At 45.6% G+C, this 27022-nt stretch overlaps 1 protein-coding gene and 1 pseudogene across 1 annotated transcript; both read right to left on the minus strand.

Annotated features, from left to right (window-relative positions):
* Nucleotides 1-9722: 9722 nt before the first annotated feature.
* On the minus strand, nucleotides 9723-12543 carry LOC143389323 (palmitoyltransferase ZDHHC19-like). Its single transcript, XM_077108163.1, has 5 exons — nucleotides 12413-12543; nucleotides 11943-12064; nucleotides 11257-11396; nucleotides 10327-10499; nucleotides 9723-9876 (listed from the first exon to the last, which is right to left on the minus strand). The coding sequence occupies exons 1-5, from the start codon at nucleotides 12541-12543 to the stop codon at nucleotides 9723-9725; spliced, it is 720 nt and encodes a 239-aa protein (XP_076964278.1).
* Nucleotides 12544-20040: 7497 nt separating this feature from the next.
* On the minus strand, nucleotides 20041-20247 carry LOC143640328 (guanine nucleotide-binding protein G(I)/G(S)/G(O) subunit gamma-5 pseudogene; annotated as a pseudogene).
* Between the last annotated feature and the right edge of the window lie 6775 nt (nucleotides 20248-27022).

The following is a 27022-nucleotide window of genomic DNA, read 5'->3' on the forward strand; positions in this document are numbered from 1 at the left end:
AATGGTCTGAGAAGTTTCCAGAGAAAGGGAGAACTTGACTCAGGGCCAGCAGGGTTCTTGCAGACATGACAGAAAAGAATTTTACCATGCACCAGTCAAAGGCAGAGACAGAGGTTTATTTGTGAAGTAGATACATATTCAAGGAAGAATGGGGGCTTATCTTAAGAGAGAGACCCCTTTGGGGAAAAGCAGGCTATCTCCAGAGAGACAGACAGCAACCTGTTGGTATGGGGTGTTAGTATTTGCAGAGGGAGGATAGCTAGGGGCTGGTCTAGAGGTGGAGGCAGGGTAGAGCTACACAATTTTACACCCTCCTTTGCACATTGCCCTCAAAGTTGCAAGTGTTGGAGGGAGCCTTTCACATTTAGCGGTGTATTGCGCTGCTTTTGACACTTAGTATGTCTCTCTGTCTTCCCAAATTACTATCTCAAAATGACCAGTTTTGCAAAGAGAAAAGGTTTATTTAGGAGGCAGCCAACCCAGAAGACAGATCAAGTCTCAGATCTCTCCCCCATAAGGTTTAGGGATATTTATGATAACGAAGCAGGGAGGTCGAAGGTACGGGGAGAGGTGATTGGAAGTAAGGAAAATTGAAGTAATCAGTGGTCTGTACCCGTGGAATCAAATTTCATTGTCTTCATAGGACACATATTCAGAAAGTGTTGTTGGTGGGGACAAAAGGACAGTGCAAGTAATAAATAATGGGTCAGATCAGAAAAATGGAGGCTGGTTTGAAAGGAAAAGTAATAAAATGTTAATACCTCTAGAGCACTTCCCCTTTTCCACCTGTTGCCAAGGTTACCAGCCTCCAGGGATTATTCCTCCCTGCAGGGAGTTGTAGGGGCTGTTAATGAATGCCTCCTAGGCTGCTCCCTTCTTGCCAGGACCCCTGATCCACTTCCTTCTGACCCTTGGATCACTCCATCTTTTAGATCAAGTAAGCAGGTTGTGAGGAAGTGAAGGCATGAGAACAAAGGAATTCTAAAGTGTGTAAAAGGGGCAGGACACCCCCACTTCCTCAGACAACCAGCTCCTCTGCCCCAGGGGTCCTAGCCTTGCCTCACCCTCAGCCACTTGCAGGCCTTCTTGGGTGGGGCCCTCAGGCCAGAGCAGGACAGGGCTGAGCCAGAGGCAGCAGGAGCACTATGGGCACAGTGCAGGGTTGGAGAGGGGTTCAAACTGGCCGCCTTTTCAATAGACAGCCCTGTGCTGAACTTCACTGCCAGCTCTAAGTTTGCCTAGAGAGTGGGGCCCTGTGGTCACTGTCCAAGCCCTTCCCCTGCTGGAATGGCCCTGGAAGCAGGAATGAGAGTGGTCCCCTGGGAACCAGAGAAAGCCATCAGGCTGATGCCACCAGGTTATCTTGGGCAAACTCTTCCCTCTGCAGGACCTAAGAGCCCCATCTGCAAAACTGTGGGTGCCAGACAGCTGGATGAGGTATCCCTGAGTCCCTACCCTCCCTAAAGACTTAAGAGTCTGTGACCCTCAGTGTGATATCTATGATTACCTTGAGGACTCCAAGTTTTAGCAAAGGGAAGACAGATTCTCCTGTGGCACATTAGTTGGCGGCAGAGCTGGGTGACTAGGTTGAGTCTCATCCTATATGCCCTGACTTCCCAAGAGGCCCATGAGGAAAGGTCTGGAGATGCTAGGCTCTCCATCCCAGGTTCTGAGAAACTGATGTGACTCCATTTTTGAGAAATCAGCTTCTACCTCAAGGCCTGTCCAGAGGGAGGGGGCATGACTCTTGTCCTTGGAAAAACCCACAGAAGGTTCTTAGGCACATACCCACCCTGCTGAGTTGTTTAACAAAAGGGATCTGTGGTGCTAGGTGACCCTGACTCAGTTAAGCTAGATGTGGACCCATAGCAACCCCCTAGCAACCACCAATCAGCAGGAGACAGGAAAAATATCTGAAATGTCAGGTGACCTCCCAGTAGTTTCCGTGATGTATAACATGATTAGGCAACCCTGCAGTTTGGCATAGAGACTCTTGCAACCCTTCCGGGCCTAAACCAATCAGTTCAAATATATCCACCATTTGAATTCACCCACTACCCTTACCCAACTTGTTCTGGCCAGTGAATGTGCTCATCAATGTTAAGAATTGTTGTTTGATTTTCCCGCGGTATAAAATGATTTTCTGTGTGATGTTGTGATGCATAGTGTATCCCCCCAAAACCTATAAATTCTCACTAACTAAGGGTTGGGACTCACTACTCAGGACCGCTGTATTGCAAAGGGTTGAGAGTCCAGGCGCGAGCCTGCAATAAAGACTCTTGTGTAATTGCATCAGATTCGGCTCCTGGAGGTCTATTGGGGTCCCACGAATCTGGCATTACTGTTCTAGGAGCTTGTGGGCACCTGGTAGCCCTGCAGGCGTGGGGGCCATTTCTTGGCTCTGGCCCAGGGATGGCAGAGTTTCCTGGGTAGGTGGACAGTGGGCCCCATAACTGGTCCCCTATAACACCCCTTGCCTTATCCATGGGCCAAGGATTGGGTGGGGCATGTCTGAGAATCAAGGGCACATTCAGCAGAAATGAGAAGGGGGCAAAAAGGGAAGGGGGTGCAGCCCAGTTGGGTCCTCTCAACTTGGCAAGGAGTCACAAGACTGGCCCAAGGCTTAGGGTAGAGGGTATGGTGGAGGACGTCAAAGGAAGGAATGTTCTATGTCCCACTTAATGCTCAAGAAGCAATGAGCCTGATCCAAGGGTCTTTCTTAAGGAAATCCTAGGAATCCTAGGCTGGGGGCAGGGCGCGGACACACCTAAAATCTTCATCCCAGAGCAGGAAGTCTTTGCCTTTGGAAAGGCCATGTCCTCTTTTGAGAATCTGAGGGAAATTACATCCTTTTCAAGTGGGGAAACTGAGGACCAGATTGTCAAGGAGATGTGTCACATCTAGCTTAGGACTTAAAAGGCCCTTGCCTGAGACTGAGTGAGGCCCTGTATACCTGAAGGCAGGGAGCCAATGAGTGCAGACCTGAACCAGGCAGGATGGCAGGGGGATAGGCAGGATGGCAGGGGGACAGCCAGCGGGGCTGGAGGAGGCAGCATGAACTCCTCAGAGACTGGGGCCTGGCCTTCTGGGCCCCGCTTGGAGCTGGACTCCCTCCAGCACTCCCCCACCCAGGCAGTTCCATGATGCACATCCAGGCCTTGACCCAGGCTCCTGGACCACCTCTCTCCTCCCTCACTCAGATCCAGTTTATTGGGAGGGCTGTCCTTTGGGAATGAGCTTGGGAGCCTCTGGCTTCCCCACTCGGCCTTTCCCCCTGTTGGTCAGCAGGGTTGAGCCATCCCTACTGCACACACAGGTTCACAGGCACTAAAACCTGGGCACAGGGACTCCTCCCCTCTTTCTCTGCCATGGGCCCATGAACTCGGGCTTCCCAGACAGAGGAAGTGAGCAGGAATAAGATTTGAGAAAAGCCTTAAGCCCCAAAAGGACTTGAGCCCAGGGAGATAGATATTGGGACAGGGAAAGGGGATGAGAAGTGTTGGAGTTCAAGCCAGGGCAGGCGGGTGGGGCTGGGCCTGGGCTTCCCAGGAGAGGTTGAGGAGGAAAGGAAGAGGGAAGAGCAGTCTTGTCGTGGGACTTTGTGGTCTGGAGACTTGGAGACACATCCTGCATCATAGGTCACCCACCTCCTAAAGTTGGTCAGAAAGGATAAGGGGCTGGGCGAACACACCCCCGAGGATGAGCTCATACCAAACATGTGCATACTCTCTCTCTCTCTCTCTCTCTCTCTCTCTCTCTCTCTCTCTCACACACACACACACACACACACACACACACACCCTAGGGACATGCATCTGACCCCTTGGGTGACATCCTTTTGCCTCCACCTTTATCACACAAGATGGTTTCACCCAGATACTAGTATGGAAAGAAGCAGTATAGTTTGTCTGTCCTGATGCTTCATGTGGCAAGATGATATGGGGTCCTTGATACAAATTCAGAGAGCCCCACAACCACTAATAGTACTCTGGAAATTCTGACATGGTTGGGTCGCCCAACTAGTGGAGAAAATAACCATAAATCATTCCAGCTGCATCCATTGCTTGCCTGCTGTGCACTAGATGAAACACCTCACCTCCTCCTCCAACAACCTACTACGAAGGTGATATTATTCCCAGTCCCAAGATCACACTCTGGAGACTAACAGACACACGGTTTGATGTGCCCCCTGCCCAACACTCTGGGGCCTGCAGACTCAAAATTCCTGAGTCTACCCCAGGGACAGGACCAGAACCAGCACCTGATGCACCCCAGGGGGAAGGGACCAGGGTGGGACACAGTTGCAGGAGAGATGCAGGATGAATGCCCCCACCCTCCCACATCTGGGGAGGAGGCGCCCAGGAGGGGGCTCCAGACTGACTCAGGCTGGCTCACCTCCCACTAGAGGGCTGGGCCAGACTTGGTTTTCAAATTCCTGGGCAGCTGGCACCCCCTGTAGTCAGACAGGGATGCTGCAGGACAGGGCTTGCTCCATCCCTAGTGCTAGCTGGGGGTTTTCTCTCCTCCCATCTCCAGCCCTTGCCAGGAAGCCAGCCAGGTCAGTCACTGTGATTATTACTGTTGCCACATTTTAAGGATGAGAGAAATGACAAGTGTCTTGCTCAAGGTCAATGAGCTAGACAATGTTGGTTCCCTAGCTTGGGTTCTCAGAGAGCAAGGATCTTTCCCTTCCAAGAGGGCTTTGTTCCAACCCCTCAGAGCCTCCCTACATCCCCAGGAAACACCGCTTCTCTAAACCTAGAACAAACAGACAGAGCAGCCATAGGAAGAAGTAAAAACTATTTACAAATGTACAACAGGAATGGAAGTCTTAGCACTCCCAATAGGGGAGTGATTGAGGGCTCAGCTACGAGAGGCCTCCACATGGAGGCTCAAAAGGTGAAGTTCAGATGTCCTGGTATCCAGCAGTGTGAATGGGTGAGTGAGAGGCTCCTGGATGGGAGGCCAAGTCTTCTCTGTGGGCTTTTTGATGCGGCATCGGGCTGATGGAAATCTAAACACATGAGTCAATACATTTGTGTTCTTTCTAGCTTCTACCCTGCAGTTCACAGTCATGGCTCTGGGCCCCAGGAGACAGGACAAAGGAGAGGGCTGGTACCCCAAGTAATGCAAGGGCCCTTGGTGGGCACCATGGGTTATCTACCCTACTGCACTCCTAATGCTCCACGTCATACATTTCACATGGGATTTCAAGTACAAATTTCCATAAAAAAAAATAAATAAAGGGCCAGGCACAGTGGCACATGACTATAATTCTAGTGGCCTGGGAGGCTGAGGCAGGAGGATCACAAGTTCAAAGCCAGCCTCAGCAAAAGTGAGGCACTAAGTAACTTAGTGAGAACCTGTCTCTAAATAAAATACAAATTAAGGCTGGGGATGTGGCTCAGGGGTCGAGTGCCCTGAGTTCAATTCCCTGTCCCCCTCCCCCCCAAAAAAGAATCTCCTTTAAAACATAAATTACTAGTCTCAGTCCTCATTAATAACTGAGGAAACTGAGGCCTAGAAAGGTAAGGGACTGGCCAAGGCCAACTAGCAAATTAGTGGTGCAGTCTTTTCTCTTTGTCTATTCAGCAACACCTGGGAGTACTCTGAAACCTGGAACCCGCACACTCAGGTTCATATTTCCGTTCCTTAAGCTCCATGTGCTTCAGCTTCAGGGCCAGCCCAACCTCAGGAGCCTCCCCCAACACATGTGTGACCCACAGACATCCTTCTCCCAATGCACACCCACTATTCCTCACCTCCTGTAAAGCTGCAGCCTCGCCACTCCCTGGGGGGCCCTGCCCATGTGTTGGAGATGTGGGCCCAGGGAGCTCTGTGGGACGGTGTTGACGGGAATATTGTGGCGAGAACCGTGTGTGCACTGGGTCCCTTTGCTCAGGGTCCCACTCCGTGCCTTCCGCCTGCTGCATCCAAGTAGCTGCAGACATGTACCTGGGGCGTGATAGACCAAATGCAGGGAGTCACTACCCACCTTGGCCTGGTCCCCCTGACCACCCTCACCCTCAGCTTGGAAAGCACAGAGCCCAGGGTTCCCAGCCAGGAGTCTCATCCAGGCTGCATTTCCCCTCTACTCCATTTCTTAGGGCAAGAACCTAGAAGGGCAATGAATAGGGACGTTCCCAGAGGCTCCCAGAGTGCCCTGGAGAAAACCCCAAAGGAAAGGACAATGGGTGACAGGGCCTGGGAGCTGGGGTCAGGGACCAAAGAAGAAAACCCAGCTTTATCTCACCCCACTCCCACCAGCCCCAGAGATCCACCACTTGAGCCTTCAGTTTACCAACTCACTTGGGTCCCACTGGCATACAAATGGTCAAATACCAGTTGTTGGCACAGCCCTGGTCGAAGGGGTTGTTGTTCCGGAGTGATTTGCCCTGGAGGGAGATGGGGATGGGAAGAGGAGCTCAGAATCAGCAGGACTGCGCAAGGCCATCTCCCAGTGACTCCTCCTAAGTCAGTCAGCTTAGCCAGGGCTCAGCCCAGGCCTGGAGCAAGATTCTAAGGGCAGGGGAGCCCAAGAGTGACCCAGGGCCTCCTGCCTTCCTATGCTCCTAGGAAGAGTGACCTCCCTTGACCCACTTGTGAGCAGCTCTCCGCAGACAGTGCTGACACTGCACTCCTTTCTCCTGCCTTCTCAGGGCTCCTCATCATCCTGTGCCTCCCTGTGCAAGATCCTTGTTCTGTCTCCATTGGCCACACCTGTCCTCTTACCTCATCCTTCCACACACCCCCCTTTTTAAAAAAATATTTTTTAGTTGTTGATAGACCTTATTATTTTTTTTTAATTTGTATGGGGTGCTGAGGATCAAACTCAGTGCCTCACACATGCTAGGCAAGTTCTCTGCCACTGAGCTACAACCACAGCCCCTTTCAGATACCTTTTAAACTCTTCCTTGTGCTGCTCAATTGCTCCAAAGACAATGTCACCACCCCACTCCCACTTCATTTCCCCACCTCTCATTTTTTTTTCTAAAATTATGCCTTAACTGAATTTCACTATCTGGGAGGACAGGGCCAGTGGGGAGGCCCCATCATAGTTTCCTAGTCAAAAATCACATGGCCCAGGAAAATCTGGGCTGAAGGCCTTCAGTACACAAAGCAGTAAAGGTCAAGCTCAAAGTAAAGGCAGACCACAGGGCTGATGAATAAGGGCCAAGCACAGAGTCTCAGGTGGGAGGAGGACCAGATATGGCAGTGGTGGACTGGGGACTAAAAGGATGGGAGGTGATGAGCAGGTAGGCTCCCCTGTCTGTTCACTGTCTCGGGGTCTGCAGCGTCCCCTCCCCCACTGATGCTGCCCACCAGTCTTACTGAAAGAGCCTTTAGTCAAGAGATTGCCATAGTAAAGGAATCCCAGGGCAGAGATGCCCACCCCTATCATTCCTATTCAACACTAAAAAGAAAAAGCAATAAAGATACACAGATTGGAAAGAAGGTAATGAAACTGTTCTTCACAGATGACAATTTTCTATGTAGAATGTACAACAGCCACAAAATGCTGAGGGAGAACTCAGTGGTTGAGCACCCCTGATTCAACCCCTAGTCCTAGAAAAACAACACTAAGGACTCCTGCTCTTGGGAAGATGCTATGAAGAAAATGGAATGACAAGTCACAGATTGCAAGAAGAGATGTGCAAAACCTAGATCTGAATCTGATGTAGAAAACTCTTAAAACTCAATAAGAAAACAACCGTTTTTTCAAATGGGCAAAAGATTGGAGTAAACGGTTTTGGGGGGAGTGGGTACCACGGATTGAATATAGGGACACTCAACCACTGAGCCACATCCCCAGTCCATTTTTTTGTGTGTATTTTATTAGAGACAGGTTCTCACAGAGTTGCTTAGTGCCTCGCTTTGCTGAGGCTGGCTTTGAACTCGGAATCCACCTGTCTCAGCCTCCCAAGCTGCTGGGATTACAGGTGTGCGCCACTGTGCCCTGCCAGGAGTAAACATTTTACCAAAGACCTAATGAAGGCCAAACAGACATGAAAATAGGCTCAACATCATTACTCATTAGGAAAACACAACCTGGAACCTTAATGAAATACTACGACTCATTTAATAAGACAGGTTTGATTAAAAGACAAAACAAAATAACAAAGGACAGTGTGAGGGGCTGGGGTTGTGGCTCAGTGGTACAATGCTTGCCTAGTGTGTGTGAGGCACTGAATTCGATTCTTAGCACTGCATATAAATAAATAAAAGGTCAACTGATACCTAAAATATATTTGAAAAAAAAAAGTGTGAAATGTTGGTGAGGATGTGAAGCAACTGGAATTCCCAACATTGCTGGTAGAATTTAGAAACCTTACAGTTCTTTTGGAAGACAAATTTGGCAATTTCCTACAAAGTTCCACACGTGTTTACCTTATGACTCAGCAATGCCACCCTTAAGAATTTATTCAACAAAAATGAAAACTTATGTTCACATGCCTGTGCATCAATGTTTGGGGCAGCTTTATTTATAACTACCCCAAACTAGCTAGGCATAGTGGCCCACACCTATAATCCCAGAGGCTTGGGAGCCTGAAGCAAGAGGATGGCAAGTTCAAAGTCAGCCTCAGCAACTTAGTGATGCGCTAAGCATCTTAGTGAGACCCTGTCTCAAAATTAAAAAAAAAAAAAATTAAACATAATTTGAGGGGTGCTAGGAATGTGCCTCAGTGATTAAACACCCCGCGGTTCAATTTCTAGTATGAAACAAACAAAACAAAACAAACAAAAATACTGGCAAAAACTAGACATAATGTAAAAAATCCTTCGTTTGATGAATGTATAAACAATCTATAGGGCATCCATACGCTTCTACACAGCAATAAAAGAAATAAAATACTGATATGAGCGACAACGTGGATGAATCTCAAATACATTGTCCTAAATAAATAAAGCCAGAGAAAAGAAGGCAATGACTCCATTTACATGTGATCCTGGAAAAAAAGAAAAACCAGAAGGACATAGGGAGAGAGACTGACAACAACAGGTGAATGAAAGGATATTCTGGAGTAAAGAAACTGCCTAAACTTGATCATGCTGGAGAATGCAGGACAGTATCCAGTTGTCAAAATCCCGTATCCTAGACTAAAAGGGTGAATTTGGCAGTTTTAATTTATTCCTCAATAAATGAGTTTTTGTTGTTTTTTTTTTTTAAATCCCACCATGGCTCCCAGGTTTCCACTTCATCAAAACTAAATTTCACGCTCAACTTTTAGGGGCTTTTTAATCTTGACTCCTCCTTATAAATTATCTGGCACCTTGGGTTTGATTTAGAATCGTTCCTTCCTCATTTCCTTAACATCCTACATTCGGGTTTCTCTGCCTTTTTGCAAAGGTGTGCCTCTCACAGACAACACCCTCCTGTCTTCCACCTTTGCAAAATCACACCTAGGACAGGAAGAGTGGCACGTCCTCCTCTACAATGCTGGCCTCGCCAAACTCAGTTTCTTGCAGGCTGCTACACCACTCAGGACCGACCCCCGTCTCAAGCGTTTCCCTAGGTGTCTGCTGGTGTTATTCTGATCGCAGGGTTCTTATCAACACAAGCGCAGGATGCACCCATCCCTCAAATAACAGGCTCTCCATGCAATGCACCCACGAGGAAGAATGACCACTGAGCTCCAGGGGGAGGAAAGATCTGAGCTGCATCTTAAGGGGTGGGTCTGGAAGGACTCATGAGGCACCATCAGGACCAAGGGCAGTGAAGATCAGCCGAAAGTGCCGGATTCCCAAAGATGCAAGATGCCTCCGCACCGTCTGGTATTGCAGTACTCGCTTACCTTGCTCACCGACACAGCCTGTATCATCAGGAGCAGAATGACAGGCAGCAGGAGTACCAAGACGGGTACAGCTACTGCGATGCTGTGCATACACAAGCTAAGAAGAACAGACAAACTGTTCTCTCCTGGCCCCGCCCAACGACCGACAGCCCTCATTAGCCCCGCCCTGGCTGGCCCCGCCCACCCACTTTTTCCTCCCTGGACTGGACAATTAATCCAGCACACCCAAGAGAAACCTCACCCAACCATGCTGGCCTCCCACTTGACCCTTTTCAACCTTCATTACCCCACTTCTTGGCCTCCCTAGATTCTTAACTCCATAGTCCATCCTACCACGCCCATCTCCCTGACCCCACTCGCCTTCAATCTGTCCTTCATAGGTCCTCCCAAGTAGCTTCTCCCTTTAGCCCTGCCCACAACATCAGCCCTCCCTCGTTTAACCCCACCTCTTGGCTGTCCTGCCCCTTGGCTGTCCGTCCCTCCCCACAACCCATTCTCTTCCCAGTGTGGGCCCTTGGGACTGGGTGGATACGCCATGGCTGAGTCCAGCGACAAGGGCATGTGTCTTGTACGAATGAGAAAAAGCACACTGGTAGCCAGAAGAACAACCAGATAAAGGCACAGGGACACCAGCAGCAGCACGAATACGCGGAAATTTCTTTGACCTACACAATTGTTTACCCACAGGCAGTGGTGGTCAAAGTCCTAGGGGAGAGAAGGCAGACCTTGAGGGTCTATTGGCTTAGCCCAATACCCCCAAATCTTGAGGCCCCCCCTCAACCCAGCCCCTAGAACTCCTGCTCTTGGCCCTGCACGTGAGCTCCCATCTCCAGGGTGAAACCAGCACGTCCATGGATAGAGCACAGTTAGGACGCCATGGCTCATCAGGTCGTTTGTCATGAGTGAGGTCTCTAGAGACAAGACCTGCCTGGTGTCACTTTGAGCAGGATACAGAAAAGCTGTGAAGCTGTATTTTTTCAGATACTGGGTAAGGATGAGAAGAATTTCTAGCCCAGCCAGCCTTCTGTACTTGGAAACCCGTGCAAGGTGTGCACATGAGAGAAGAGCACTCGGAACCCAGGAAACCCTCAATTGGACACCCAGAGGTGGACAGGCAACAATACCCAGAACAGGGCAGCAGCCGGCCTAAAGTTATGGGTATCTAGTATCAGCAAGCTAGTGGGACAGTCACTGCCTTTCCTCCCCTTGACTCCACCAGGCTCAGCACAGATGGTGCCCTTTGCATGTCAGCACCTGTGCAAGCAAGGCCAGCGTCTCAGGACAAGTGCAGAACTGGAGGCAATAACATATATAAGTGACCAAGAGTGGCTGAGAGCCACTTGTAGCAGTGTGGGAAGATGATCTCATACCCACCCCTGGACCACATATGATGTGAGGTTCCTGGTCCTGGCCAGGTGCCCTGGGATGGGTTGGTGAGTGGACAGGAAGGAGGAGTACTTACCTCCACACAGATATTACAGAAGGGACAGTGGTGGGTCCGGGGTGGACGATGGAAAGAACACTTCGAGCACCACTGCAGGCGAAAGGCCGTGTTGTTCACTCGTGCTATGTATTGAATGTTGGGGTCCTCTTCTAAGGAGCCTGGCAGGGGAAGAGATTTGGGCAGTGGCAGGAGGCCCTTCCACCACTCTACTGCTTGGGGCCGCCCCATAGCATCATTGGGCAACAAGAAGGGTGGGGAGGAGGAGGGCAGGGGAATCCCGGTCCCTGTTGAGCAAGCTGACCACTCAGATGGGCGGCAGTCAGAGAGAAAGGGCTGTCCAGCCACAGGAGCTCTATACAGAGCTCTCCCCTTTTGGAATAGTGATCAGTGCTTGAAGTCGTGTGTAAAATGGGAAGGAGGAGGAGTGAACTGCGTGGTTTGGAAGGGCCTGCTGGCCTCTCTTGCCAGCCTGCCCAGTCCTTGCTTCGAAAGCAGCTGGAACACCTCCAGGATTCTGTTTTTTCGCACTTCAGTGGCTTGGGAAATGAAGTGCCAGGGCCCAAGTAATGATGACATGGAGGGAAGGGCTCCTGAGGCCACGGGGGCGGGGGGTGGGGTTGAGGGGGGTTAGCATGTTTGAAATCACCCCTATAGGCATCAGCCCTTGGGATACCACCTCCTTCTCCAGGGGTCTGAGGCCTTACCTTTGTGCAAAATGCCTGGGTCTGACCCGTTGAGGAAAATGAGGCTGCAGAAGGACAGTATAAAGAATAGGCCCGAAACCACGGCAAATTCCCACTGCCCATTCTGAGCCAACCACCGGCACCTGAAACCAGAGCCAGACTCAGTCCTAGTCTGGGGAAACCCAGAGCTCCCCACAAGGCCTAGTTCACATGAGGTAGGACTCACTCGCCTTAAGGACTGATCTAAATATCCAGGTTAGAGACAGACCATGGAGACTCCACAAAATATCACCAGCATTACCAGTCTCTCATAGTTCCCTAAATGCGTCAGGCACTCCAGACCTCTGTGCTTTCACATTGGGTTCCCTCTAACTCTATATCCTCCTTCCCCTGCTGCCCCTCTCTCTCCACTTCCCTCCCTGCCTCTGTACTGTCCTTGTCTATTTTCTCTTCTGTGTCTAAGACACTGACACCTTCCATGGGAGACTCACGGAAAGGCGAAGAAGATGCCACTTATTGTAATAAGAAGCATTGCATTAAAAGCTGGAAACAGGCTTGGTTTCAGCCATGAGGATTCGATCGGAGGTTCATTTGGGGGCGTGATACTCTGTGAAGAGGCCATGGCTAGACCACCAAGTCTCACAGACTGAAGCCACCAACGAACTCTTCTGGGTTGGCACCCAGACTGCCATGACAACAGAAGTGACATCACAGAGGTTCTGGAATGGGGGCTCTGGCTGCTTCCAGTGACTTGTGAGATCAACCTTCCCCAACCCCCACATACGCACATGTTGTAGACTGGGACATCCTGCTCTTATGATGGTAGCTTTGTTGGAGCTTGTGATGATATGATGTGGTTTGTCCCAAAGGTTCAAAGGCTGGAGGGTTGGTCCTCAGTGATGAGGTGGTAGAACCTGAAAGAGGTGGGCCTAGTGGGAGGTAACTCAGTCACTCTGCAAGATGCCCTCTCAAGGGAGTAATGGACTTCTAATGGGCCCCCATTTGCTCCTGTAAGAGGGAGTTGTTATCAAAAGAGCCAGATTGGTCCCTCCCTGTTTTCTGACACACAATCTGGTGAACACCCTCACCAGAGATCCCTTGCAGGAGCTGCCAAATCTTGGATACTGAGTTAAATAAAACTTACCTCCTTATAAATTATCTGTTCTCGGGTATTTTGTTAGAGCAACAGAAAGCAGGCTAATACAGAGGCCATAAATTATGTGAAGATGGCATGGGGAGAAGTTTGGTGATGGTCATCCCCCTTTCAGGCCCAGTGCTAATTGGAGTCAACAGTCCTCATTGCTCATCCTAGCTCCACTTCTTCCTTTTTGTTGTAACAGAGCTCCAGTTTGGGGAAGGAGGTAGAAATCTACCAATTAAATATCTTCCCAGTTTACTCACTTCCATGGTGGGATTTATGATGTAATTCTCTCTCAAAAATAAAATGAGCTGGGGATGTGACTCAATGGTTAAACAATCCTAGGTTCAATGCCTGATGATGATGATAATAACAATACTAATAATAATTTGTACATATTTATGGCATATAACATAATTTGAAAAATGTTACATTGAAGAACGTCTGAGTCAAGCTTTTTAACATATACATTACTTCATATTCTTATTTGTGGTGAGGACCCTTAAAATCTACTCTTTGAGTCATTTTTAGTGTAGATAACATTATCAACTGTACTCATTCTGTTGTATGTTATTATTAACTGTAGTCATTATATTGCACAATAGATCCCTTAAACTCATCCCTCTCATCTAAGTGTAATTTGTTTTCCTGGGACCAGCATCTTCCCCCTCCACAGCCCAGCCACTCCTGGGCCCCTGGCAGTCACCATTCTGCTCTCTGTTCCTATGAGTTCAACTTTTATAGATTCCACATGTAGGTGAGATCATGTGATTGTTGCCCTGTGCGTGGCTATTTCCCCCAATAAAACGTCCTTTGGCCTCATTCATTTGTCATAAATGACAGAATTTCCTTATATTTTTTTTAAAGAATAAAGAGTATCCCCTTATATTTCTAAACCACATTTTCTGTATCCATTCATGCACAGATTGGCTGGACCATAGGGTAGTTTTTTGTTTTTTGTTTTTGTTTTTTTTGGTGCTGGGGATTGAACCCAGGGCCTTGTCCATGCAAGGCAAGCACTCTCCCAACTGAGCTCTATTTTTAAGTTTTAAAGAAACTTCCCAAACTAATTTCCATAATGACTGTACTAATTTACATTCCCCCAAACATAGTACAAGAATTCTAGTTTCTCCACATCCTGACCAGTACTTAAAATCTTTTGTCTTTCTTTTTCTTTTATTTATGATGGGGGTTGAACCCAGGGGGACTTTAACCCTGATAGCCATCTGGAGACCTTTTTACTTTTTATTTTGAGATCAGGTCTCACTGAGTTGCTTAGGTTTACCTTGAATTTATAATCCTCCTGCCTCAGCCTCCTGAGTTCCTGAGATTAAGGCATGTGCCACTGTTTCTTTTGTCTTTTTGATAATAACCATTCTAATAGGTGCGAGAGGGTATCCCATTATGATTTTAATTGCATTTCTCTAGTGATTAGTAATGTTGAATATTTTTTTTCAGATTTCTCTTGGTCAGTTGGGTTTCTACTGAGAATGAAGTGATGTTTGGGTCACAGTCTACCACCAAGTTTTATGTCAATTTCTGTTGTAGCACAAGAAGAAGGGATGACATGCATTGGGTCATGGGAAAAGTTAGCAGTGGTACTAGAATCATAACTACCAGGTCTATTGAGCTTTGGAGCAGACCATGCTAGCCTTAGGGTTTCTCTTTTTGTTTTGTATTTTTCATTAGATATATATGACAGCACCATGCATTTTAATTCATTGTACACAACTGCAGCACAAATTTACATTTCTATGGTTGTACCTGATGTAGCGTTCACACCATATGTGCATTCATACATGTACCTAGGGTAATGATGTCCATCTCATTCCACCATCTTTCCTACCCCCATGCCCCCTCCTCACCTCTGCCTCCCCTTTGCCCCATCAAAGTTCCTCCATTTTTCCTTATCAGAGAGAACATTCAGCCTTTGGATTTTTGGGATTGGCTTACTTGATTTAGCATGATATTCTCTATCTCCATTCATTACATGTCGTAATTTTATTCTCTTTTAATGCTGAGTAATATTCCATTAGGTATATATACCACAGTTTCTCTATCCATTCATCTATTGACGGGCATCCAGGCTGTTTCCACAGTTTAGCAATTGTGAATTGAGCTGCTATAAACATTGATGTGACTGTGTCCCTGTAATATGCTGATTTTAAGTCATTTAGGTATAGACCTAAGAGAGGGATAGCTGGGTCAAATGGTGGTTCTATTCCAAGTTTTCTAAGGAATCCCCATACTGCTTTCCAGATTGGGTTGCACCAATTTGCAGTCCCACCAGCAGTGTATGAGTGTACCTTTTCCCCTTCTACATCAGCATATATCGTGGTCTGTCTTCAGCACACAGGGCATTTGTGGCACAACCACTGTTCTATGTGGTTTACATGAATTAACCCACAATTCCTTGTTTTACAGATAGGGAAATTGAGTGACCAGGTGCTAAGTGCTACCCAAGGTCTCCCTGCTGGACAGTTGTAGAGCTGTGATTCGGACTTATGAGGTCTGGCTCCAGAGTCCTTGCCAACAACCACCAAGCAAGTGACTCCAGGAGGAGTTGCAGTCAGGGGGCTGAGTAGAAAGGGAATGAAGTTGGAGCATGGGATCAGTGCCTGAGATGGGTGCTGCCAATAATGGAAAGGAGCCCTGATTGGTGAATCCCAGAGGGCAGACCACATTTAGGTCCCTTGAGAATAGTGATCCTGGACATGGAGGTAACCATTGTGAAAAGAGCAACCATTCTCCAGAACAGAAACCTACTCTCCAAGTACAAGGATTTCACCAGAGCCTTGTCCCTCAAGGGGGGAAGGCGTTTCTCCTACTCCAGGCTCTTATCTCCTGCAAGGTGCTAGTGGTGGTGGAAAAGTAGGAAACACCAGTGAAAGTCACACCCCAGCAATACAGGCTCACTCAACACCATGATCTAATCATAGACCACAGAATCCTTCTTTCCTCTCTACTGTGCCACTATACCAAAAAGCCTCCGCACAACTTTAGAGAATTAGAGATGAAAGAGTTGATGACACAAATTCTTTCTGGGCAAGAAATGAAAATAAGCACATTATAGGAATCTGAAAGTTTCTGGTCTCTTTGGCAACAGAAAACAGTAAACATGACTGAACTTCTAGACAGATGAGCACAAAATCTCACCAAATAAATGGCCTATTTACCTCAGTTCCTATTATTCAGTACACTGTCTAGCTTTCAATCAAAAATCATTATAAGGTATACATACTAAAAAGCAAGAAGAAAGGACATAAAGCAAGCATTCGAATGAGACCCTCAAATGATGAGGCTGTGGGAATTATCAGACAGGGATTTGAAACAACTATGATTGACATCCTAAGGGTTATAGAGGGTTAGAGCTGAACAAGAATATTCAAGAAAAGATAGATAATGTAAGCTGATGATGGAAATGGTAAACAAGAAAAAAAAGGAAAGACTGGAGATAAAATGACTAAGATGAATGCTTAACACCTTTGATGGGCTCACTAGTACCCTGGACATGACTGGGGAGAATATTAGTGAACTTGCAGATAGGTCAGAAGAAATTTCTCAGGCAAAATTGCAAAGAGAAAAGAAAAATTGAAACAGAAAATTTAAGAACAACGGGGCAATTGCAAAAGATAAACACACGTGCAGTTGGAATAGGAGGAGGAGAAGCAAAATAGAAGAGAGTTGAGGAAAGACTTCGAGTAATAATGGCAGAAAACTTTTATGAAGTAATAGATACAGGGAGTTCTGAGAACATCAAACAAGGCAAATACCCAAAATCTACACCTACCATCTTTCAAATTGCTGAAAATCAAAGCCAAAGAGATGGTATTTAAAGAAATCATCTTACTCATACAGGAGCCAAGATAAGAATCTTAGTGGACTTCTCCTAAAATGTGCTAGAGAAAGAGAGTTGAGTGAAATTTTGAAGTGTTGAAAGGAAAACCCACCAGCCTATAATCCTCTACCCAGTGTATCATGGTTTGATATTGTGTGTCCTCCAAAAGCTCATGTGGGAGACATGCCTTCAATATACATTTTAAATTGTTTTTCTGGACACAGTTTTGTTCCTGTATCTTCTTAAGAGATATCCTTGAGAAAAAGTTTTTTGAAAAATCTAGTCTCAGCCAGTCATTGCAGGACATGTCTCCTCATCCCCACTACGCAAAAGGCTGAGGCAGGAAGATGGCAAATTTGATGCCAGCTTGGGCAACTCAGGTGGACCCTGTCTAAAATCAAGGGGGATTGGCTGGGTATGGTGCTCGTTAGTAGAGCACTTGCCTAGCATGTGAAAGCCCCTATTTCAATCCCCTGTACCAAAAAATGGGGTCCTTGAAGAGGCTAATATCAAGGCAAAAAGGATGCAATGATCATTTCTTTTTACTTTTTATTAAGTTGCTAAGGCTAGCCTTCAACTTGTGATAGTCTTGTCTCAGCCTCCTGAATTTAGGCATGTGCCACTGTCCTGGCCCAGAACTTTTTAAAATAAAATCAACCCCACAGCATTGTCATCTGATAATATCAAAAAGGTAACAAAAACTATATGAAAAAAAGTTTCCCCCAAATATATGTATATATATATATATATATATATTTAGTTGTAGTTGGACCCAATGTCTTTATTTATTTTTATGTGGTACTGAGGATCAAACCCAGTGCCTCACATGTGTGATTCGGGTGCTCTACCACTGAGCTACAGTCCCAGCCTTTCAGTTATCATTTCTAGTTGGAGGCACTTTGTGACAGAATAATATTATCTCTTTTTCTGGGTGGGGGGGTACTGGGGATTGAACTCATGACACTTGACCACTGAGCCCATATCCCCAGACCTATTTGGTATTTTATTTTAGAGACAGGGTCTCACTGAGTTGCTTAGCACCTTGATTTTACTGAGGCTGGCTTTGAATCTGAGATCCTCCTGTCTTAGCCTCCCAAGCTGCAGGGATTACAGGCAGGCGCCACTGTACCCAGCCCAATATTATCTTCTTTAAGTATGATCCAACCCAGTTGTTTTCTTGACTGTTTTAAAATAAATCTGTTCTCATCATCTGATACAATGCTCATGTACTCATCAAAACCAATGATACAGCTCTTATCATTATATTCATTTGCTTATAGAACCACCCGTGAAATTGGCACCTATTTTGCAAGCATCTGAAGAAGAGGGTGATGGGCTGCACCATTGCCTTCTGTGCTTTTGGCCTGACCATACCCGTGGTGGAATCTCTGACAGACCACTCTCACTGCATGCTACTACCTCAGAAAGCCACTTGTGAGTAAATATATTTCTGCAGAATCTCTTAACGACGGATACATAAAAATCTATAACAAATTATTATAATTTATATTATAATTTATTTAATTCTCTGTAGTAATTTCAAGCTTTACACATTACCTTTACACTGTGGTGACCATCCTTCTATCTAACAAACATCTTTGTGTACCGAACCACTTGTTTCTTTAAAGGATTTTGGGGATCCCTGTGCTGTGGATCAAATCCAGAGCCTCACATGAGCTAGGCAATTGCTCCATCACTGAATGACACCGTTGGACCAGAATGGAGAGATTTTACTGGGAAATTTTATTCAAGCTCTGATAGTACCTAATGAAATGTTGCTTTTTGACAAAATAATGGGTTTCTAGAAAATGATTATTTGTACCCACCAGATACACTTATGATGCCAGTCATCTGATTTACAGATTTACTCTGGGGTTGTTGATAAGAAATTACATTGCTTTTTTTCCCCCAAGTAAAAAATTGCAATCTATTTATTTATTTTTATTAGTAAAATTTTACATAATACTGGGATTCATTATACCACATCCTTGCATGCACATAATTTGATCAGTCTCATGTTCCAGCTAACATATTCTATTTTTTTTTTTTTTTTGTACTGGGAATTGAACCCAGGGGTCCTTAGCCACTGAGCAACATCCCCAGCATGTTTTTGTATTTTATTTAGAGATAGAGTCTCACTGAGTTTCTTAAGGCCTCACTACGTTGCTAAGGCTGGCTTTGAACCCACAGTTCTCCTGCCTCATCCTCCAAAGTCACTGGGATCACAGGTGCCACCACACCTGTCTAACATATACTTTTGGAGTGAGGGGAGGTGGTATCTTGAACTTTTCTTTTGTTTTAAATGCTGGGAATTGAACCCAGGGCCTCATGCAAGCAACCAATTTATCACTGAGGTACATCCCCAGCCCTTGAGCATTATTTTTAATAGGTCTATCTTTTGGACACGACCTAATGGCTGGGTATCATGAGAAATCCAGTATTTTATGTGTCTGGAACTTTAAGTATATTTTCACTCAAAATTCCTGTAGGACAGGAGTTTTGCAGAGTAATGCACTGGCTCTGGTCATATTCAACAAGATGAGACAACCAGCAAATATGGGAAAGACCTAAGATTGAAATTCAGATTTATAGTACACCAGGATTCAATATCTGGGTTATGTGGCTTCTCTGCAAGAGGAAGAAGAAAGGTTTTTTTTGTTTTGTTTTTTTTTGTTTTGTTTTTTTTTTCTTTTTAATACCAAGTATTTTGAGCCAGGTGTAGTGGCACGTGCCTGTAATCCTAGCAGAGCCGGGGAGACTGAGACAGGAGAACGAGAGTTCAAAGCCAGCCTCAGCAAAAGCAAGGCACTAAACAACTCAGTGAGATCCTGTCTCTAAATAAAAACACAAAATAGGGCTGGGGATGTGGCTCAGTGGTTGAATGCCCTTGGGTTCAATCCCCGGTACTTAAAAATAAATAAATATTTTATTGTATGTTGTTGCCAGTGTATATAAAATAATTACCATTGTGAAATAGAAATTCATGAAAATTCAGAGAGGTAGATGTTAAGGATTGACAAAAGTAGAAGATTGTATTTTGGTACATGTGTTACAGGGAAATTTTTTGTACAGGCTTCAAATTAAGCTCTCTTGTATATTCACTGGTTCTTGAGCAGTGGGTTTGGGAAACCTCAGAAAGATGACTACAAAAAGGAATAGACTTTCTGGGGTCTGAAGGAACTTGTACATGAAGATACTCCAGTCAGTAGGGGATCATGGTGAGCATTCTGCAGACAAAATTTTTTCAAGTCAGCAACTGCCTGGGAAACCTTCATGTGGTTGAGTCCGGCCTCCAGCCAGAGCTGCTGAACCACCTTCTTCATAGTGTCAACGCTGGAGGAACAAGACATGGTGCATTCGAGGGCCAGGTGACTCTTCTGTCAGAGAGTCCACAGGTCACCGTCAGCTGGGCCAGATGACTGGGCAGCGTGCAGCAGAGAAGATTCTTTTTTTGAGGGGGTCTGTGGATTGAACTCAGGGCACTTGACCGCAGAGTCACATTCCCAGCCCTTTTTTGTATTTTCTTTAGACACAGGGTCTCACGAGTTGCTTAGCACCTCGCCATTGCTGAGGCTGGCTTTCAACTCACGATCCTCCTGTCTCAGACTCCCGAGCCACTGGGATTACTGGCTGTGCACCAATGCGATTGGCTAGAAAAGAGATTCTTATAGAAAAAGAGGTAAATAATTGCCAGGAATTAACGGCTGATTATTTTTTTTTTAATTGTTCTATTCTACATGACAGTAGAATGCATTTTGACACAACATGTATAAATAGAGTTTTACTTCTCATTCACCTGGTTAAGGGCTGATTCTTTATCTGAAAACCCAGAAAGAGAAGCATGTCTCTTGGGAGCATGCAAGCAGTCATTCCAGTGTAGCTGAAGTCTGGGAAAGCCCAAGACTAACTTCATGGAGACCCCATACTTCTGACACAGAAGGCAAAAGATAACCCAGTATCTTTGATAAGGGCCTAAGAGTAAATGGGAAGTCTCAACTGGTTCTAAGGATGAGTCACTGTCTATGGGGACACATTCCCCACTGAGCTAACAGAAGGAAAATCAGTTCCTTGTATCTAAATAGCATGTTTTAGGTTTCCATTTTCTTGTGAATTCAATGAGCAAATATTTGTTCAGCTCGTATGTTAGCCTGGGAACCCCATGAAATACTTATTTTCTGTACCCCATTGTCCAGGTTCTTGTAGCTGTCTGGCCAGCTACATGAGGACTGTGATGGTCACTTTTTTCTTCTTCTGAAACTACACACTTATATTTCCTACTTTACCAGTAACCGCCGCCCCCCCCCCCACCCAGCCCATCTCTCTTTTAGTATCAATGTGAATGACATTTGTCTTTCTTCACAGTGCAATATCTAATTCCCCTCTTCTATTACCACCATATTCTTTTTTGAAATTTTTCTTATTGTGTGAAGGCTTTATTGGAACAATTCTTAGTATGTGTCTTCCATTGCCGCCTCCCATCTTGGGAGTTGAAGACCCTTCTTTTATCTCCTTTGGGTTAATTATTTCAAACAGGTAATTTAGACCATTGAAGTCCCAGGAATTTGAATCCTGGATCAGAAGGGATGCTGGAGGTGGGGCTAATGGCAATTCTAGGAACAGATTATTCATGAACCTGTGGATTTGTGCCAGCTCCCTGGAACTGCCTTGATTCTGCAATCTGCCACAATCCAGATAACTGCCTTAATTCTATGAACTCCTGATACCCTTCCAGGAATTTCTCTATTTGCTTTGTATAACTAGAGTTGGTCCCTGTTCTATGCAAATCACAGCTGGAACTGATGCAGTAAACCTTCCATTGATTCAACTGAATATGCAATAAATTTTATTGAACACCTATCCTGCCCCAGTCAGTCTCAGTGTCTGCCAAAGTGATTATCCAAACTGATTTGTGGTAATATGTCCAAGGAAAAGATTGGAATTCAGTTTGTTGATCAGCTTTGTGTCACTGACAAAATACTTAAGATATACAACTAGAAAAGAGAAAATATTTATATTTGGGTTATAGTTTCAGAGGTTTCATTCTCTGATTAGCTGATTCTGTTGCTTTTAGGCCTATAGTGAGGCAGAACATCACTGAGGGAGCATGTGGTAGACCAAAGCTATTGACCTCGTGGTGCCTAGGAAGCAAAGGAGAATTTGCTTTTATAACAAAGCCTCTCACTCAAAACCCAGTAAACTCTGAACCATAAATGAATGAATGCATTGTTGAAGTCCGAGTCCTTGTGATTTAATCTGTTCTCAAAGACCCCCATCTTTGAACACTGCTGCATTGGGGACCAACTCTTCAACACTTGAGCTTTAGGGGTCATCTAAGAATACCCAGAATTAGCAGAATTAAACCCTAAGCTGATATTTCTTTTTTTAAAAAAAAATGTTTATTTCTTAGTTTTAGGTGGACACAATATCTTCATTTTACACTTATGTGGTGCTGAAGATGGAACCCAGTGCCTTCTGCATGCTAGGTGAGCACTTTACCACTGAGCCACAACCCCAGCCCTCTAAGCTGATATTTCTTGAGAAACATCCCCACATTTCTATGTCAAGCTAGTTACTAGAAATCTTCAACAGCTGCAAATCATCAAAGAGAGACATTTCTCCCCTGCCAGATAACTTAAATTACCCTTTGATAGAGGCTATAACTAGGCAATTTATACCAAATAGAGTAGGAGGAAACCCAGGTTATTGGCCAAGGTATTTCAAGCCAAGTGAGTCTTATAGCATCTCTCAACTATTATCAGTAATGTGAGTAATGACAGATTAGCTATAAAGATACTTTGCAAACACAGAGGAGCCTGGCAATTGAAGTTCTAGAAATGGATAGTTTTCTTTGATATTCAGAAGTTGTCAGACTACCTGGTTTTTGTTTGAAAATTACTAAGAATTCATTACATATAGGATATTCCTAATTCCTCAAAATTCCCCAGCAACCGCCTCCAAATCCCACCCAGGTTCTTTCTTTCTTTTTTTAAAGAGAGAGAGAGAGAGAGAGAGAGAGAGAGAGAGAGAGAGAGAGAGAGAGAGAGAGAATTTTTTGATATTTATTTTATAGTTTTTTTTTGAGCGGACACAACATCTTTAATTTGCATGTGGTGCTGAGGATCGAACTCAGGGCACTGAGCATGCCAGGTGAGCACGCTACCACTTGAGCCACATCCACAGCCCCTCTTTCTTTCCTTCTTTTTTTTTAGTTTTGATGGAGACAATATTTTTGTTTATGAATTTATTTTTTAATGTGGTGCTGAGGATCAAATCCAGTGCCTCACACGGGTGAGGCCAGCGCTCTACCACTGAGCTTCAGCCCCAAGCCCCCACCCAGTTTCTTAAACAAAAATTCTTGCTATGGTCTGAATGTTTGTATTCCTACTTCCAACCCCCAAATTCATATGTTGAATTTCTAAGCCTCCAAGGGGATGGCATCAGGAAGTGGGACCTATGGGAGATGATGAAGTCATGAGGGCAGAGCCCTATATTCCTGTATACAGTGCATGCCTATTGCCAGAGATTACTATCTTTAAAAATGGGATAGTGTTCTTCAAAATAAGCCAAGGGGGCTTATCTGCCCCTTTCAGTAAGTGAGGACACAGCAGAAAGTTATTTATGAATCAGGAAAGCTGGTACCATGACCTTACATTTTCCAGTCCCCAGAACTGTGAGGAATAAATTTGTTATTTTTTATTTTAGCATCCCAGGAATACTAAGGTAGTTCATAAACAAATAAGTAGACTCTTTGCTCTGAGAATGATGAAACAGAACCCATGTGGGGAACAAACTCTTATCTAGTTATGTTTGTTTATACTAAACAAAATAGTAGGGGAGATATAGGTATTCACTGTTTTAAGTGTAACCAGAAATGGTGGTGGTTGTTTTTTTTTTCCTTGGTTGTTTGGACACCATGGATTGAGCCCAAGGGCACTTAATCATTGAGTATATCATACATCCCCAGCCTTTTTTTTATTTTTCATTTTGAGACAGGGCCTTGCTAAATTGCTGAGGTGGCTTTGAACTTGTTATCTTCCTGTCTCAGCCTACTGAACTGCTGGGATTACTGGTATGCACCATCATACCCAATCCCAGGATTGTTTGAAATGTGTGTTAAGTCACATAGACAAAGAAAGTACTGTCATGAAGGAAGAAGGGACTTATACTACTGATCCCTACAAAAAGAAGGCACTGCAGGCTGTGAATGGGGAGCACACAGGGAAATAACAGGTCAGTCAGAAAACAAGGTCAGAGCCTTTATTGTGGTTTTTAAGGGAAGGACTGGGTAAAGGAGCATAAGTTTTGAATTGTTTGGTTTGGCTAACTCCAACAGGCTGCAGCATTTAGGAATGTCTCTTGCAATCTGGTACCTGGCCCTGGGGCAATTAGGTAAAGGGAACATTAAGAGCTTGCTAAAAGAAGAGGTTAGAAGTATAGCCCCCACCCCCAGTGGTTGGTATGCATATAAGAGGTGTGCCTTAGGCAGTTTTTTACTGTCTTTAGGAAATGGATAACCCCAAAGAAGCAGTCCCTTATTTAAAAACTACAACAATAACAACAAAAAGCAGAATATAAAGGTATGATTAATACATTCACAGACAGTCCTACTTGTTTTGGCACTTTTCATCTTTTTTACTAACTCTTTAAGTGTCCATCTCAATTTCTAGGTCTGTGAACAATGAGCACGGGGTCACATCTTACTCTTGTCACTGGTGGGTATTCAGCATATGCCTCTAAATTAATGAGCCAGTGTGTGTGTTTAGGCAAAATTGAGGGTAGGTATAGTCAGCCAAAAGAAAACAAGCAATCAAATAATAAAAACTGTGAGTCAGCTAGGCAAGAGAGTCAGCTTCTGTCCTGCTGCCCACTTTGGCTCTTCAGATACCACTGGGGCAAAAAGAAAGCCTCCCCCCACCCCTTTTGCAGCCTTCCCCCATACCTGTATTCTCTCCAAAACTGCAAGAAAGGGAGTAGGTACGAATGAATAGGGAGACAGCCAGAGCTATCTTCTCAGTATTCCTTCCCCAAACCCCAAACCTGCACTCCTTTCTCGGCCCTTTCCCCATTTGCTTGGTCCTATGAAATTCTAGCTTGGTCTCTGTGTTTTCTTTAGACAAAAGAGACAAGCTTGAGGACAGGCAAGCAGTGGGAGTCACTGTGTTAAAATCTTGACAGGCTCTTGGCTCATGTCCTTGTAAAATGAGGGAAATACATAAACTCAGGGAAAACTGAGCTTACAATTGTGCAGCTCCACCCTGTCTCCACCTCAGTCCTGTCCCTGACTATGGCCCTTCTACAAATGTTGGACCTCCAACTCCAGGAGGGGCTTCTCACTCTTGAGACAGATGGCATTCTCCCTTAAATGTGTATCTGCTTTCTAAATAAACCTTTGTCTCTGCCTTTGTCAGACTCATGCTGAAATTCTTTGCTGCCCTTCTTGGAAGAGATCTCTTCTCCATGACAGTCAGTTACTGAATTAGGCATGGTCCTGGCCACCCGCCTCCCATAGATGGCATGCCAATCACTGAACCTGTCACAGGAGAAGATATTTCTCTGAAGAATGGTCTGAGAAGTTTCCAGAGAAAGGGAGAACTTGACTCAGGGCCAGCAGGGTTCTTGCAGACATGACAGAAAAGAATTTTACCATGCACCAGTCAAAGGCAGAGACAGAGGTTTATTTGTGAAGTAGATACATATTCAAGGAAGAATGGGGGCTTATCTTAAGAGAGAGACCCCTTTGCGGAAAAGCAGGCTATCTCCAGAGAGACAGACAGCAACCTGTTGGTATGGGGTGTTAGTATTTGCAGAGGGAGGATAGGTAGGGGCTGGTCTAGAGGTGGAGGAAGGGTAGACCTACACAATTTTACACCCTCCTTTGCACATTGCCCTCAAAGTTGCAAGTGTTGGAGGGAGCCTTTCACATTTAGCGGTTTATGGCGCTGCTTTTGACACTTAGTATGTCTCTCTGTCTTCCCAAATTACTTTCTCAAAATGACCAGTTTTGCAAACGAGAAAAGTTTTATTTAGGAGGCAGCCAAGCCAGAAGACAGATCAAGTCTCAGATCTCTCCCCCATAAGGTTTAGGGATATTTATGATAACGAAGCAGGGAGGTCGAAGGTACGGGGAGAGGTGATTGGAAGTAAGGAAAATTGAAGTAATCAGTGGTCTGTACACGTGGAATCAAATTTCATTGTCTTCATAGGACACATATTCAGAATGTGTTGTTGGTGGGGACAAAAGGACAGTGCAAGTAATAAATAATGGGTCAGATCAGAAAGATGGAGGCTGGTTTGAAAGGAAAAGTAATAAAATGTTAATACCTCTAGAGCACTTCCCCTTTTCCACCTGTTGCCAAGGTTACCAGCCTCCAGGGATTATTCCTCCCTGCAGGGAGTTGTAGGGGCTGTTAATGAATGCCTCCTAGGCTGCTCCCTTCTTGCCAGGACCCCTGATCCACTTCCTTCTGGCCCTTGGATCACTCCATCTTTTAGGTCAAGTAAGCAGGTTGTGAGGAAGTGAAGGCATGAGAACAAAGGAATTCTAAAGTGTGTAAAAGGGGCAGGACACCCCCACTTCCTCAGACAACCAGCTCCTCTGCCCCAGGGGTCCTAGCCTTGCCTCACCCTCAGCCACTTGCAGGCCTTCTTGGGTGGGGCCCTCAGGGCAGAGCAGGACAGGGCTGAGCCAGAGGCAGCAGGAGCACTATGGGCACAGTGCAGGGTTGGAGAGGGGTTCAAACTGGCCGCCATTTCAGTAGACAGCCCTGTGCTGAACTTCACTGCCAGTTCTAAGTTTGCCTCGAGAGTGGGGCCCTGTGGTCACTGTCCAAGCCCTTCCCCTGCTGGAATGGCCCTGGAAGCAGGAATGAGAGTGGTCCCCTGGGAACCAGAGAAAGCCATCAGGCTGATGCCACCAGGTTATCTTGGGCAAACTCTTCCCTCTGCAGGACCTAAGAGCCCCATCTGCAAAACTGGGGGTGGCAGACAGCTGGATGAGGTATCCCTGAGTCCCTACCCTCCCTAAAGACTTAAGAGTCTGTGACCCTCAGTGTGATATCTATGATTACCTTGAGGACTCCAAGTTTTAGCAAAGGGAAGACAGATTCTCCTGTGGCACATTAGTTG

The sequence above is a fragment of the Callospermophilus lateralis genome, unplaced genomic scaffold (assembly GCF_048772815.1).
Source record: "Callospermophilus lateralis isolate mCalLat2 unplaced genomic scaffold, mCalLat2.hap1 Scaffold_181, whole genome shotgun sequence".
NCBI lineage: Eukaryota > Metazoa > Chordata > Mammalia > Rodentia > Sciuridae > Callospermophilus > Callospermophilus lateralis.

Excerpts from the sequence above, each read along its gene's own strand:
- LOC143389323 (XM_077108163.1), bottom strand. The coding sequence starts at position 12,543 with ATGGCCTCTTCACAGAGTATCACGCCCCCAAATGAACCTCCGATCGAA. Across the intron at positions 12,065-12,412 it reads GGCATCTTCTTCGCCTTTCC|GTGCCGGTGGTTGGCTCAGA; the intron begins GTGAGTCTCCCA and ends CTCTGGTTTCAG. Across the intron at positions 11,397-11,942 it reads CCCAGGCATTTTGCACAAAG|GCTCCTTAGAAGAGGACCCC; the intron begins GTAAGGCCTCAG and ends TTCCCCTGCCAG.